General features: G+C 33.0%; 1 protein-coding gene across 1 annotated transcript in view; it reads left to right on the top strand.

The window, feature by feature from the left end:
* Positions 1-14,944, top strand: part of NBEAL1 (neurobeachin like 1) — a 150,929-nt gene that overhangs the window by 84,613 nt on the left and 51,372 nt on the right. The window contains exons 27-34 of the mRNA XM_054585818.1: positions 2,265-2,353; positions 3,621-4,196; positions 4,545-4,720; positions 5,525-5,678; positions 5,966-6,094; positions 10,423-10,728; positions 10,816-10,965; positions 13,181-13,338. Of these exons, the coding sequence (XP_054441793.1) occupies positions 2,265-2,353; positions 3,621-4,196; positions 4,545-4,720; positions 5,525-5,678; positions 5,966-6,094; positions 10,423-10,728; positions 10,816-10,965; positions 13,181-13,338 (1,738 nt within the window). The remainder of the gene's footprint in view (positions 1-2,264; positions 2,354-3,620; positions 4,197-4,544; positions 4,721-5,524; positions 5,679-5,965; positions 6,095-10,422; positions 10,729-10,815; positions 10,966-13,180; positions 13,339-14,944) is intronic.

Genomic DNA, 14,944 nt, shown 5'->3' with positions numbered 1-14,944 from the left:
CTTTGGTTAATGCTTATTGACTGAGTGATTAGTAAATAAATAATTGAGTCTCTATAAGGAGAGAAGGACACTAAAGAAAATATGTATAAAATACTTTATCCTTTTTTCTTTATGGAGCTTTAATTCTTAAAGGCAAAGTAAAAACTAATTTCAGATTTTTTAGTAAGTCTTTTTTTAGTACATATTAAAAACTATAAAATTTATATCAGATGCTGGGGGCTCAAAAGGTGAGATAAAGTCTTTGTTTTGAGTGGTTTACCATCCTGTTGATAAGACAAAGCATGTACTTAAAAAGATAAATAACACTATAAGAACCAAGTAGTATGGACAGTATGTTCACACAATCAAAAGAAAAGATAATTATTTACAATTTACTCAGAAGATGTTAATCATTCTAAACCACTTGTCTTTTAAAATTTAAATGTGTCTCTAATTCCTATTTAAAAAAACAAACAATTGTTTCAGCATTTATATAACTATTACCAACAGCCCTTTCCTTGAGAAAGGACTTGAGAAAGAAGAAAGCTGAAGGCATCAAACTTACTGACTTTAAACTATAATACAAAGCTATAAAAATCAAAACAGTGTGCTGTAGGTATAAACACAGAGACGTCGACCAATGGAACAGAATCAAGAACCAAGAAATAAGCCTATGCATATACAATCAACTAATATTTGACCAGGGATCTAATAATACTCAGTGAGGGAAAGTTAATCTTGTCAATTAATGGTGCCAGGAAAACTGAATATCCACATAGACAAGAGTGAAAATGGATCCCTGCCTTATTTGACTCACAAAAATTATTCCAAGTGGATTAAAGATTTAAATGTAAGACCTGAGCTGTAAAACTACTACAAGAAAACATAGGGAAAATTTCCTTGACATAGGTCTTGACATAGGTCTTGACATAGTGGTATTTTGGACATGATACCAAAAGCACCAGCAAAAAAAGATCAAAACAAGTGGGACTGCAGCACAGAAGAGCTTCTGCACAGCAAAAGAAACCATCAACAGAATGAAAAGGCATCCTAGAGGTTGAGGGAAAATATTTGCAAGTGAAAATCTGATAAAGGGTTAATATTCAAAATATATAAGGAAATCATACAACTCAATAGCAAAAAAAAAAAAAAAAAAAAATCCAATTAAAAAATGAACAAAGGACCTGAATAGATATTTTTCCAAAGAAGACATACAGATGACCAACAGGTACATGTAAGAGGTGCTCAACATCCTTAATTATTAGTGAAATGCAAGCCATAACCACAAGATAACACTTCACACCTTTTAAGATGACAATTATCAAAAAGGCAAGAGGTAGTTCCTGGTAAAGATATGGAGAAAAAGGAACTCTTGTGCACTGTCAGTGCTAACATAAGTTGGTGTATCCTCTCTCTGTATCCTCTGTGGTAAATGGTATGGAGGGTCTCCAAAAAAATTAAAAATAGAACTACCATATGATTCAGCAATCCCACTTCTGGGTATATATCTGAAGGAAATGAAATTACTGTCTTTAAGAAATCTGTACCCCCATGTTCATTGCACCCTTATTCACAATAGCTAAGACATGGAAACAGCCTAATTGTCCATTGACAGATGAATGGGTAAAGAAGACATGGTTTATATAAATATATACAGTGGAATATTAGCCATATAAAGGAAGGAAATTTTGCCATTTGTGACAACATGGGAAAATCTGGAAAGCATTCTGCTAATGAAACAAGTCAAAAGACAAATACTGTATGATCTCACTTATGTGTGAAATCCAAAAAAAATAATTCATAGAAACAGTATACTGGTGGTTATTAGGGCTGAGGGAATGGAGAAAATGGGTGAAAGTGGTCAGAGGGTGGAAAAACTTAGTTATAGATGAGTAAGTTCTGGGTATCTTAATATATAGCATGGTTACTGTAATTAACAATATTGTATTGTGTGATTGAGAGTTACTGAGAGAGCAGATCTTAAATGTTTTCACCACAAAAAGAAATGTTAACTATGTGAGTTGATGGACGTACTAACTAACCTTATCGTGATAATCATTTCACAATATATTCAAATCATTACTTTATATACCTTCAACTTATACAATGTTTTATGTCAATTATATTTTAATAAAGCTGGAAGAAAGGGGCATCTATTGACAGCAAAAATAAAAATAAAGTAAAAAAAAATGAAGCAATTGTTTCAGCATTTATATATTACCTACAGTTCTTTCTTTGGTTATCTCTGGAATTTAATTTTAATTTTTTGTTTTTTTCCACTACAGATACTGCAGTTAATTTCAAAGATCTGTTATCTGTGGTATATATATCTCACAGAACATACTTAAATGTCAGGGTGGTCATCTGCAGAAAGGTTAGTAAACTTTTAAGATATACTTTAAAAATCGCAGTGTCATTATACTGTGAATAACTTTTAGATTGAGTATTTGCACCAGATATGTTTTCATATTTGTTATTTTTATAAATGACAATTTTACAGTTTCCTTTTTTGAGATTAATTTTCATGTACTCACAATCAGCATTTAAATTTGTTTCTATTACCCCTACCTAGATGGGCTCCTGGAAATACGTACGTCCTTTCTAGAGTCAAAATTCTACTATGAAAGAATAGTTTCTTTATTAAGAATGTTTGGTGATTATGACCATTTCAAATTCATTTACTGTATTTTCGAGTTTCTGACTCTTTTGAACTTTGTTGGAAGAATTTTCTATAATTTGTTTATGCTGATTCCAGCTATGATTTGCCTTCAGTGCACTCATTTAACCTTGAAAGAAGTTAACAATTAGTTATCCCCTGTGATTCATTCTTTAACGTTCTCTTTACTCCCCTGATAACCACTAACCTGTCTAGTATTTAATTTGCTGCTTTGCTTTTTTCTAAAAATTTTACTTCCTGATTATGTCACTATTTTTCCATCAGTAAATGTGGATATATATCTTTCTTTTTAATGGCTGTGTAGTTTCTCATCTGAGTTGAAAACTATGTTTTCATCATAGTTTTAATGGCTGCAGAGTTTCATTTTTGTTTTGTTTATACAATATATAGTGAGTGAAAAAAATGTTTTTGCAAAAACAACCATTAAATTTGCCAGGAGAAAAATGAGATGGGAAAACATTATTCTTGGGGCACTTTGCACTTAAGTTCTATCAAAGTATCTTGTCCTTTTCACTCCCCTAACCCAAGTACCAGCACTGTGCCTGCTATGTAGTAGATGTTCAGTATTTGCTAAACAAATGTAATGGGCTCATGGAAAGTATTTAGTTCAGATGACATAACTTTATTATGTTTTAAATATACCATCATTCTATTTATGTTTTCTCTCTGACCAAATTAACTTAAAAACACAAGGGTGTTGACATGTGGAGGATTGTTAATCTTTTATATTTCAGAAAATTTTTGAGTACATCCTCATTCTGTAATGAAATAATTGTATTAGTTACAAACATAAAGTCTGCCCTCCAAATAGTTTCTAATCCAGTTATAAACATCTTTTGTAAGTATACTTTCTGAAAGTTTCTCATTAAGTTACTTTGTCATGAAAATAACTGAAAAGACATTGTTTTTGATGTAGAGTACTGTGTACTTCTTGACAAACTTTGTGTTCTTAATCTCTTTGCAGATTTTACAGATTTTACAGTCCCAATCAGATGCTGCACATCAAATATCTCAACAAGTTGGTTGGCAAGACACTTTAGTTAGGCTTTTTTTTAAAGCAAATTTTGAAAATGGAAATATTCTTCATAAGCACAGTAGGGGTGTTTTAATGAAAGACAATGATAAAAATATATCAGCTGAAGATATTAGGAAGAACTTTGATGAAAAGACAGATGATGAAAAAATCAACTCTTTCGCCTCAGCTGATGTGCCTTCAGATCACTGGAGTTTAGAGGATAGACACTCTCTAGATTCAAACACACCATTGTTCCAAGAAGATAGCTCTGTGGGAGAATTATCTTTCAAATCAGAGAATCAGGAAGAATTCTGGCACAATAACCCTTCACATTTAAGTTTAGATCTCAGTGGAATTGATTCCTGTGAACTGAGCGATAGCGGAAGTCAAATGCCAGATAGCTTGCCTAGCACGCCATCCCCAGTAGAGTCTACTAAATCATTTCCTGTGCAATCTGACAAAGAAAGTAGTATCACAAATGACATGGACTTTAGTGATGACTTCTCTTTACTTGAAAGCCAAGAGGTAAAACACCTTATTTGTCCAAATGCTCCTTTTATTTTTATGTGTCTGTTATATACTTCTAGTCCTTATAAATGTGTAATTGTTAACAATTTCATTTTATATTCGTTTCTAAGTCTTATGATCTAAGATATTAGAAGCCTATAAGTCATTAAATTATGTGTGTCTTGACAACAAAGTTAGTAAATGACTCATCCTTGTAGCTTTCTAGGACCTACTAGTGAAGTTCCAGGTTCAGCTAGACACTTTAATAATATGTTAAAGGGTTACAGTCAGTATATGTGATGGCTCTTACATGCTTTTAACATCATTTCCTGCCAATAATTTACTACTACTTTGCATTTTTTATAGAGATGTGAGGAGGAGCTTCTTCAATTACTGACAAATATTTTGTACTATGTAATGTGTAAAGGACTAGAAAAGTCTGATGATGATACTTGGATTGAACGGGGACAAGTGTTCGCGGCACTAACTAAATCAGGAATAGCCAGTGAGCTACTTCGACCTTCAGATGAAATAAAACTAATGTAAGCATTTGGTTGGTGACTTCTCCTCTCTTCTTGGAGTGGGCAGGAGCTTAAACTATTTTATTGAACATTTATCCAGTATCCAGTGGCTGTTGAGAAAAGGAGAAACTTAGTTTTCAGCTCCTTTTCTGCTTGTTGCCATCCTCTTGGGATCTAGACAGAAATCCAGAAATTGGCTCCAATGTGAAGAGATTTAAATTTTAAATTAATTTGGCTTTTAAGTAATTATATATTCCTTGTTGTTTAAATTGTTATCTGCAGTATCTGAGCATTCGATGCTTGTGTTCTATGGTCTTGTGCAAATTTGGGTGTTTCCATGTTAAGGGAAGGCAGTAGTGTTTTCATGAAAATTACTTCTCTAAAGCATTGAGTTCCCTGCTTATGATAGAGCACTAACAGTAGCACACTAGGGGAGAATTACTTCTATGTTGTCCACAGAACTTGACCTGCAGTAAGGCATAATAAAGCTTTCTTTTCTAACTTTTTCCAATTTCAGCTTCAAAGAAACTTTTTAAGTATTTCATGGAGACTTTGAATGTGAATTATTTTCATGGTTTTTTAATAGTCTAGTCAATAGATACCGTTCACTTTGTGGTTTAGTGTGTATTAAAAATAGATACTCCAAAGATTAACAAGTTGCTTCATTGTTATTAAATTCTTTCCCGGTATTTCATGTTGCCTGCCAGTGATGGTGTATCTTCGGAGATAACAGTCTTACTAAATAATAACTGGGTTTTTAAAAAAAATATCCTACTACTTTTCTAAGTTTAAAATTATTTTAAGTGAACTTTATTTTACATCTAGTTTGCTGCAGAAGATGTTAGAATGGGCAGTCGCAGAAAATAGAGAAGCTAAGACTAATACAGTAACTGCTGAAAATGCCTTCCGACTCATGCTGATCATACAGGACTTTCTGCAGTCAGAGGGACTGGTTAATTCAAACACATGGACTGAGAAGGTGCAGTAATATCTCTTTGAAATTATGTCTTTGAAAATGAAGGGCTTTAAACAAATTCTGTATCCCCTCTTTTCAGAATATTAATATTTCATCAGATGTAATACCATGGTTAAGATGTGGTAGTCACAGATTTTGTTAATTTGTTATTAAGATAAGTCTTTTGGCTTTTACTAACTGTACATTGAACTAGGTTTGAAATGTTTATAGCTTGTATTAGTGTTGGGGAAAAGTCACCAGTAGATTAAAGAACTGAATGTTTTTCTTTTTTAATTTTTCCTTTGCAATAGCTTTTAGAGGATATGATGCTGCTCTATGACTGTCTGTCAGTTTGGTATTGTGAAAGTCCAGCATGGGTAAAACTCTCTCAAATTCAAATCCAGTTGCTTTTAGGATTTATTGGAAAGGGTAATTTACAGGTTGGTCAATTTTTTTTTTACATTATTTTCTATGCTTGCAAGCAGTATAGGAATTATTTGTGTGATAAATAAATGATGGTATGGTTTCAGTATTTTAATTTTTTTATTAGTTCCAGTAATATTTATGATTTCATTCTAGTTTCAGTTTTGTGACATTAGAAAGAAGCTTGATAGTCAACTAATTATTTCTTCTTGATGTTTATGACAGCATAATTTTAAGGTCTCCTTTAAAGTGTTTATACATACCTTATAGTAGAAGGCATTACACATATTTATATTTAGTGCAGCTAGGAGCTATCCTGCTTGCAAAGACTATTTATACATGTACAGTTTAAGGCTTATGCTTTAGGAAAAAAAGAGTTGGTTCACTTCAAAATGATACCCTATTACTTTACTACTCCACTAATCCAGTTTTACATTCTATTTAATATTTTTTCATTCATCAAATACCTACTAAATATTCACCAAGTATTAGCTGTGTTTCCAAAATAAAGAAATAAAATATGGACACAAGGAATATTTATTATTTGTATTTTAAATTAAAATTTTTAAAGGTTGGTAAAGGTCTGTATGAATGTTAGTCCGTCATGTTTATATTTACATTAGATGCTTGTGATTACTTATGTTGGATTAGCCATGACATGTATCCCGTAACTATTTACCTGACCCTTTTTATTTTCTTTTGGTACTAGAATTTTAAGTACTTAGACTTAAGGAGGTCTAGATGAAAATGGTTTCTGATATATGTAAACTTGATATAGTATTGATAAGAACATGAGGAGATTAAAAATTCATAAGGGTGCTCTATTTTAAAAATGCCAGACTTTTCAATAGGTATATTTTTCAAATTGTAAAAGTAACACAGGCTCTTGTGGAAAATACACAAAAGCATAAAATAACTTATTTATCTATCATCTCTTGGCCTGAAAGAAAATAACTTTTAGTATTTTTTTTCTATGCATGTATTTTCTTCAGATGATTGAAATCATCAGTATTTTGATAAATTTATATTTTTTTCTTTCTCATAATTATATCAAACTCATTTCCCCATGTTACTAACTTTTTAAAGGTAGTTCTTTTTTCAGTTGTAAGAGTAGCACATTTTCATTGTAAAAAAACATGGAAATTGCAGAAAAACTAAACAAGAAAATGGGCATTGTGATATATGGATAGTAGAAGTTTGAATTGTATAGCCTTTTAAATCCTGTTTGAAAATATATGAACTAGGAACTATAAAAATTGATTGCACTCTGTTTAGTAATTCTGTTCTGAAACTGTACCCTAAGAAAGTAATCTGAAATACCAACAGTATTTGTACACATAGATAGTCATTGTAGTATTCTTTTTTCCTTTACCTAGAAGTAGAATGAGAATAGCTTTTTTGGCTTTTTCATTGATATTAACCTGATGACTGTTAAAGCAGTTGCAGCCAGCATGCTGGGTGGTTATTTACTATAAATATTAGGATTCAATTTTGTTCCACTCATAGTCCCTCTCTGTTTTTCTCCTTGATGAAATTTCACTAAATGTCTGTTTAAATTGTTCAACATTAGTTATTGTGTGCCTATCCTAGAGTAGGACTCTATAAATACATGTTAAATAAATGAGTATAGCACAGATAAAACTGATCCTATCTACTAGAAGTCAGAGATTTAAATCATTTCTCACTAGCCACTTGTTTAATTTCATTCTTTCAGAAATGAAGAAAACTATCTCAGAGGTTGTGCATGTTAAAGGCTACGAAAGGAAACTCTTCCCTTAAAGGAGTTTTAATAGAACTGTCTGCAAAATGAATATGGCTAGCAGGCTTGTTTTGCTTGGCACATACATATTAGCTAATTATCAGTATTTAAGTATTAGGAAATTGTACATAAACATCAAGATTTCCAGCTGGTCTCTAAAATGAGACTGAGTGGTTGTTTAGAAATGCTACATTTATTGAGATGCAGTATATCGTCCATTATTTGTCTGGGCCCCCTACTCTCCCAGTTGTCCTAGCTCAGCCACTGGTGGAGGAACTTTGTCTAAATCTTTGTGGGGCATTTCCCCATCGTAATTAAATCAGAAATAATAGGGAACTAGGGCATCAGTATTTTTTTGTACTTTCTCAGGTGACCCTAATGTAGCACTCTTTATGATGGGGAGATTATATCTATGTGTGTATAGTGTGTGTTTATATTCAAAATTAAGGCAGTGGTCAACTAAATTATTTTGTACTTACTAAAAGTCTCATATTTTAAAATAAATATGTGAACTTATATTTATGTTATACCAGAATATTATGTTAAAAGCAAAGCACTGACTATTCTACTTTTTATGTAAGATGTATTTTAAAAACACATAAAATCCTAGAATATTAGCAGTGGCATTTTCTGGTTGATGGAAAAAAAATGTATGACTTTCCCCCTTATATTTGTTGGCCTCTATTAGAATTAATCTGCATAAGTCATATTCAAAGACTAAAATGAAGGGGTTTAGAGAAAATCTGAGGAGGCTAGAGAAACTTCATTAGTAGAAGTTAAAGTTAAAAGTAGAAAAGTAAAAGTTTTGAGCCTTCTTAGAGATTGTTTCCTTCAATGTTGTTTGCTTATTTTCGGCCGCATGGACAGAGTGTCCGAGGTCTCTCGTTGACTTGGCCTTTAAAGACCTGTGTATACAGGTCAGACCACCTTTTGACACAGCTGCATTCTTGAAAGTGATATCAGGTTCTAATACTTCCTGGTTTTTCTCTTGCTTTTTAAAATTTTGAAAGTAATAAAGATTCAAAATTGGGATGTAGTTTTTATTTTTAAAATTGTTTTTTAATTGTTCAAATACATTTGTCGCCATTTTCCTGCTACCACTTTCCCCCGCCCCACCCACCTCCACCTCCCATCTTCAATCCTTCCCCACTTTGGCTTTGTCCGTGGTTAAGGGAGAAGGAGACATTTTATATCATTTGTCCTGATACGGTTTCAAGTATTAGATCTTATTGTAGACAAAAGGAGTCCCCTTTGTGACCTCATTTACCTTTTTATGTTGAGGTTTAAAGTTAAAGTTTAATAATAATACAGATTATTCCTTTCCATGGATTTGTGCCCAGAATATGTATTTTTCTTGGCAACTTAAAGGATAATTAGATTTCTGATCAAGGACTTGTTCTTCTGCATACGTGTCCTTTATGTATCAGAATGCTTCAATTCCAGATAACAGAAGCATGAAGTTCAACTAACATCCTAAGATTCATTGGCTCATGTAATTGAAAATTCCATAGTTAATATGAGTTTAAGGCATGATGCAGTCAAGGCTCCAGTTCCATTTATTTGCTATTCTTGCAGCACTGCTCTCCAGCCTGTGTCAGATTGTCCTAAATTTGTCTGTTTTTATTGTCACAAGATGACTGCCAACACCTATAGGGGCTACATGGGCTACATGCTTCCTTACTCATATCCAAGAAGGAGAGTGCTTTTTCCCATAGTCACCATTGGTAGACAGTTCTTCATGGATCTCTTGTGTTTCTGCATATCTTATGACTAGAGACACTGGGTGCCTTTGTAATGGTCTTTGTGAGGATGCATGTATATTGAACAACTTTGGAAGACACAGGTCATACCTTCCCTCCAGAGCAGAAGGCGGATTTGTTTACTGTCCAGCATAATAAAGATACTGTCTTCCTCCCAGGCAAAGTTTAGGTGCACTTACTGCCTTTTATAAAAGATTTGGATTCCCTATGCCCAGGGTTCCTCTCCTGTAGTGCAGCCACTGTATGTGCAGGCATCATCTAGTCCTGTTCATCTCTCATCATGGGAATTGCAGTTTGGGGAACCACAGTAAACACTGACATTCTGGCTTTTGCTTATACAGTAGATCTTTGTTTACAACCAAGGAGTCTTAATATCTTCTGTCAGTATCTGTGAAACTGTGGTAGGCTAACATTTTAGCTTGGAGATGAGATAAATTCTGAGACCCTTCACATTCCTTAACAGTTATTATATAAAAGTTCTGAATTTGCACTGATAAGGCTATCCCTGAATGAATCCCTGTGACAAAGACAATTATGTGAATTGAATGAACTTGTCACTGTGGCAAGGGGTTGGATAGTCTGTTTGGCTTTGGACCTTTAGGACCTGTTGTTAGAACTAGAGATGGAATCATCCCCTTATCCTTGCAGACTTTAAGAGGAGTAGGATGGATGTTGAGTGATTAATTATGTACCACAACTCTACTCTATATTCCAAATTAAACATGTGATACATTTATAATTTCTTAAATGTCAAGGAGCATGAAAGAACTTTTGCTATCACTAAGTGTCTACTTTATTCTGCTCTTTCTCACCTATTTTTCTCCAGGTTTGTGCAATGGCATCAGCTAAGCTAAACACCCTTCTGCAGACCAAAGTGATTGAAAATCAGGAAGAAGCATGTTATATTTTAGGGAAGCTAGAACATGTTCTAAGTCAGTCAATTAAGGAACAGACAGAAATCTACTCATTTCTGATTCCCCTTGTCCGTACCCTGGTTTCCAAAATTTATGAACTTCTCTTCATGAACTTGCACCTGCCTTCTTTACCTTTTACCAATGGTAGTTCCTCATTTTTTGAAGATTTTCAAGAATATTGCAGTTCAAATGAATGGCAAGTTTACATTGAAAAATATGTAAGTTTTATATTTTTTGAGTGAGATTTTTCTAAGTTATTATTTTATAGAAGTATATATTAAATTTTGGTTATATATTTTTATAAGATTATACCTTATATGAAGCAGTATGAAACCCATACATTTTATGATGGTCATGAGAGCATGGCACTTTATTGGAAGGATTGTTATGAAGCCTTAATGGTGAATATGCATAAAAGAGATCGGGAAGGAGGAGAAAGCAAACTCAAGTTTCAGGTAAAAATTGTTAAGTGCTTTTGGTATCTAGTTTTTCATGTTGATTTTCAAGCATTTAATATTCAACTGAGAGTAATAAGTCTGAACTTTGAAAACAAATAGTATTTCTGACTGAAATTATTCAGAATTGAAAGAAAAGCATTGATTAGTAAAAATTAAAAATTAAATATCAAAATGTTCTTTCTATATGTTGTGATTATGTAAAAAGTCTGTTAAGCTGAGTAGATTTCTCTAAGGAGTCTGGGTATAAATCAGTGCTTAGAGGAAAGTTTATAGCACGAAATATTTATATTATAAAAGAAAAAAGTCCTCAAATTAATAATTTAAGGTTCACCTTAATAAACTAGAAAAAGGAAAGTAAACTAAGTTTCTAAATCAATGAAATTGGAAGCAGAAAAGCAATAGAGAAAAATCAATGAAACCAAAGTGTAGTTATTCAGAATATCAATAAAACTGATAAATTTCTAGACAGATGGACAAAGCAAAAAAAGAAAAGTGAAATATTAGTAATACCTGAAATGAAGGGGGAAGTATCACCATGACTTCACAAACATCCACATAATAATAAAAGACTACTTACTAACCAATCTATGAACATAAATGGCCAATGAAATGAATCAATTTGACAAAAACAAATTTTTAAAACTAATTCAATAAGTAGATAACCTGCATAGTCTTCTGTCTGTTGAAGGAATAGAATTTATTGGTAAAAAACCTTCCAAAAGAGCAAACTTCAGACACAGGTTGTTTCACTGGCAATTTTTACCAAACATTTAATGGAGAAATTACACCAACTCCTCACAATCTCTTCACAAAATAGAAAAGTGAGATCATTTTCAAACTTACCATATGAGGGCAGTACTGCCCTCATGTTTGAATCATGTGAATAGTACAAGAAAACCACAGACCAAGATCCCTCAGGATCACAGGTGCAAACCAAATCCAACATTATATGAAAATATATCACAACCAGGTAGAGTTTATCTTGGGACTGCAAGGCAGATTCAGCATTTGATAATCACTTGATATAATGGGCCACATGAGTGAACTAATCAAGAAAAAAACATGATCATATTAATAGATGCAGAAAAATATTTGACAAAATTCAACATCCACTTATGATCAAAGCTCTCAGCAAATCAGAAATAGAAGGGAATCCCTACAAAAATCCTACCGGAAACTTGGTATTTAAAGGTGAAAAAGAGTGCTATCCAAAATAGAATAGAGAAGGTAGAGAACTAGGCAGGAATGTCTAACCTTACCACTCCTAGTCACTGTTGTTCTTTGTAAGTCCTGGCAAATGCAGTAAGAACAGAAAAAGAAATAAAAGATGTTTACATTAGGAAGGAAGAAAAAAATTATTTGCAGATAACATAATCTATGTAGAAAATTCTAAGGAATCTACCAAAAACTTTCTATTAATGAGTTTAACAAGATTGCAGGACACAAGATCAATACACAAAATTTAGTCATAGTCCTGCATGTTAAGCAATAAAAATTGGAAACTGAAATTTTATTTTTTTCCAGTTACCTAATCATTTTATTCTTCTTTTTTTTTTTTTTGGATGGAATTTTTTTAAATTTATTGTTGTTCAGTACAGTTTTCTCCATTCTCCCTCCACCCCCTCTCCCCAGCCATCCCCACCTTCTACCCTCTATCTTACCCCCTTTTGGCTTTGTCCGTGTGCCCTTTATACATGCCCCCCCCTCTTTTTTTTAAATTATTGCTGTTCAAGTTCTGTTGTCTACATTTTCGTGCCCCCACTTTCCCCGGCCCCACCCTCCTACCCTGAATCCTTCCCCACTTTGGCAGAATAGTATCTAAAAAATACTGTTAGAGTTATCTCTTAAAAAAATGAAATACTTAGGTACCAATTTAACAAAATACGTGCATGATTGGTATGTTAAAAACTACAAAATACAGATGAAACAAAGAAGACCAAATAAAAATACATGTTTATTTCATAACATGGGCTCTTTGTTGGTTAGTTATTTTTAGTTTTAAAAAATATAAATGGACTATGGCTAGAATCACTTGTGCTTCATTAAAGAAAATGATTCTAGTAGAGTAAGAAAATCCTGTTGATTACTTGTTTTCTTTTACAGTATGATTTTACTGGGTCAAAATTTTTAAGTTATGGCATTGAAATTTACTTGTACAAATATGATTCAGTGGTATTATTTATTGCTTTCCTTTTTTTTTTTTTTTTTTTAGGAATTTTTTGTGGAACCATTTAATCGAAAAGCACGCCAAGAGAACCTGAGGTATAATAATATGCTTAAACAACTTAGCAGTCAACAGTTAGTCACTCTGAGACGCTGGAAGGCAACACAGGTCTATCTTACATGTGAAAGGGGACCTTGGGCTGAAAGGTACAAGTATATCATTTATTAAATAAGCTTTTTTCTTTAGTTCTAGTCTAGAACCTTTTAAGCCAGTGGCTTCTCCAAACCAAATTGAAAAATGTTCAATTTGTAAAAACGATGGAGCTCTGGCCAGGTAGTTCAGTTGGCTAGAATGTCGCTCTGATATACTAAGGTTTTCGGTTTGATTCCCAGTCATAGCACGTGCAGCACATATAAGAAACAGCCAATGGATGTATAAATAAGTGGGACAACAAGTAGATGTATCTCTCTCTCAAATCAATAAATAATATTAAAAAAAAACAAGAATGTGGGAGATGGGAGAAGGGAATATACATTTATTTTTTTTAAATGAATTACAAAATTATACATGCTTTCTCTGGTATATTATGCATGCATTAGAATTAGGCTTTACGTTTTTAAAGACCTGGAAAATGTTAATGCAATCATTAAATTTTTAAAAGATTCAAAATCTATGGAATATCATCAAGATAGGTAAAATACAGAGATTAAGACCAAAAACAAACACACTTAACTGTTGTCATTGGTGACCTTTGGAAAACAAACAAACAAACAGTGTAGCAAAGAAATTGCTGACAGGGATTGTAGTCACAAGCCACATACTCATTGGCCGCAAAATGAGTTTTGAAAGGTGTATGAATTTCAAAATCTAAGTTAAAATTGAGACTGAGTTTCTTATGTATTTTGGATATTAATCACTTATCAGATGTATCATTTGTGAATATCTTCTCTCCATTAAGTACGTTGTCTTTTTGTTTTGTTGGTTTCTTAACTGTGCAGAACTTCAGCCTGATGTAATCTCATTTATTTATTTTTGCTTTTGTTTCTCTTGCCTGAGGAGACGTAGCCAAAAAGATATGCTAAGAGTGATGTCAAAGAATTTACTGCCTATATTTTTTTCCTAGGAGTTTTGTGGTTTCAGCTCTTACATTTAAGTTTTTAATCCATTTTTAATTTATTTTGCATATGATGTAAGGTGTCCAATTTCATTTTTTTTTGCATGTATCTGCCCAGTTTTCCCAACATTACCTATTGAACAAACTCTCTCCATTGTATATTCTTGCCTCCTTTGTCCTAGATTGACTGTATAAGTGAGAATTTACTTCTGCTGTTTGGTCTATTCCATTTGGTCTATATATCTCTTTTTACATCGGTACTATACAGTTTTGATTGTTGTAGCTTTATAACATATTTTGAAATCAGGGAGAGTGATACCTTCTACTTTGTTCTTTCTCAAAACCTCTTTCGCTATTTGGGATTTTGTTGTTTCATATAAATTTTAGGATTTGTTCTAATTCTGAGAAGAATGCTGTTTAAAAAAAAAAATTAGAGAGAGGGGAAAGGAGAGAGAAAGAGAGGGAGAGAAACATCAATGTATGGTTGCCTCTCATATGCCCCCAACTGGGTGCCTGGCCCGCAACCCAGGTATGTGCCCTGACGGGGAATCGAACCAGCAACCCTTTGGTTCACAGGCTGGCCCTCAGTCCATTGAGCCACACCAGCCAGGGCTGGTATTTAAAAGGGATTGCATTGCATTTGTATATTGTTTTAAATACATAATATTTAAAATATGTAAGGAACTCATACAGCTTAA

This window comes from Pteronotus mesoamericanus, unplaced genomic scaffold, assembly GCF_021234165.1.
Source record: "Pteronotus mesoamericanus isolate MK-2021 breed Mesoamerican mustached bat unplaced genomic scaffold, CSHL_Meso_final contig_90, whole genome shotgun sequence".
In the NCBI taxonomy this organism is placed as follows: Eukaryota; Metazoa; Chordata; class Mammalia; order Chiroptera; family Mormoopidae; genus Pteronotus; species Pteronotus mesoamericanus.
This window is presented reverse-complemented; position numbering and strand designations above follow the sequence as displayed.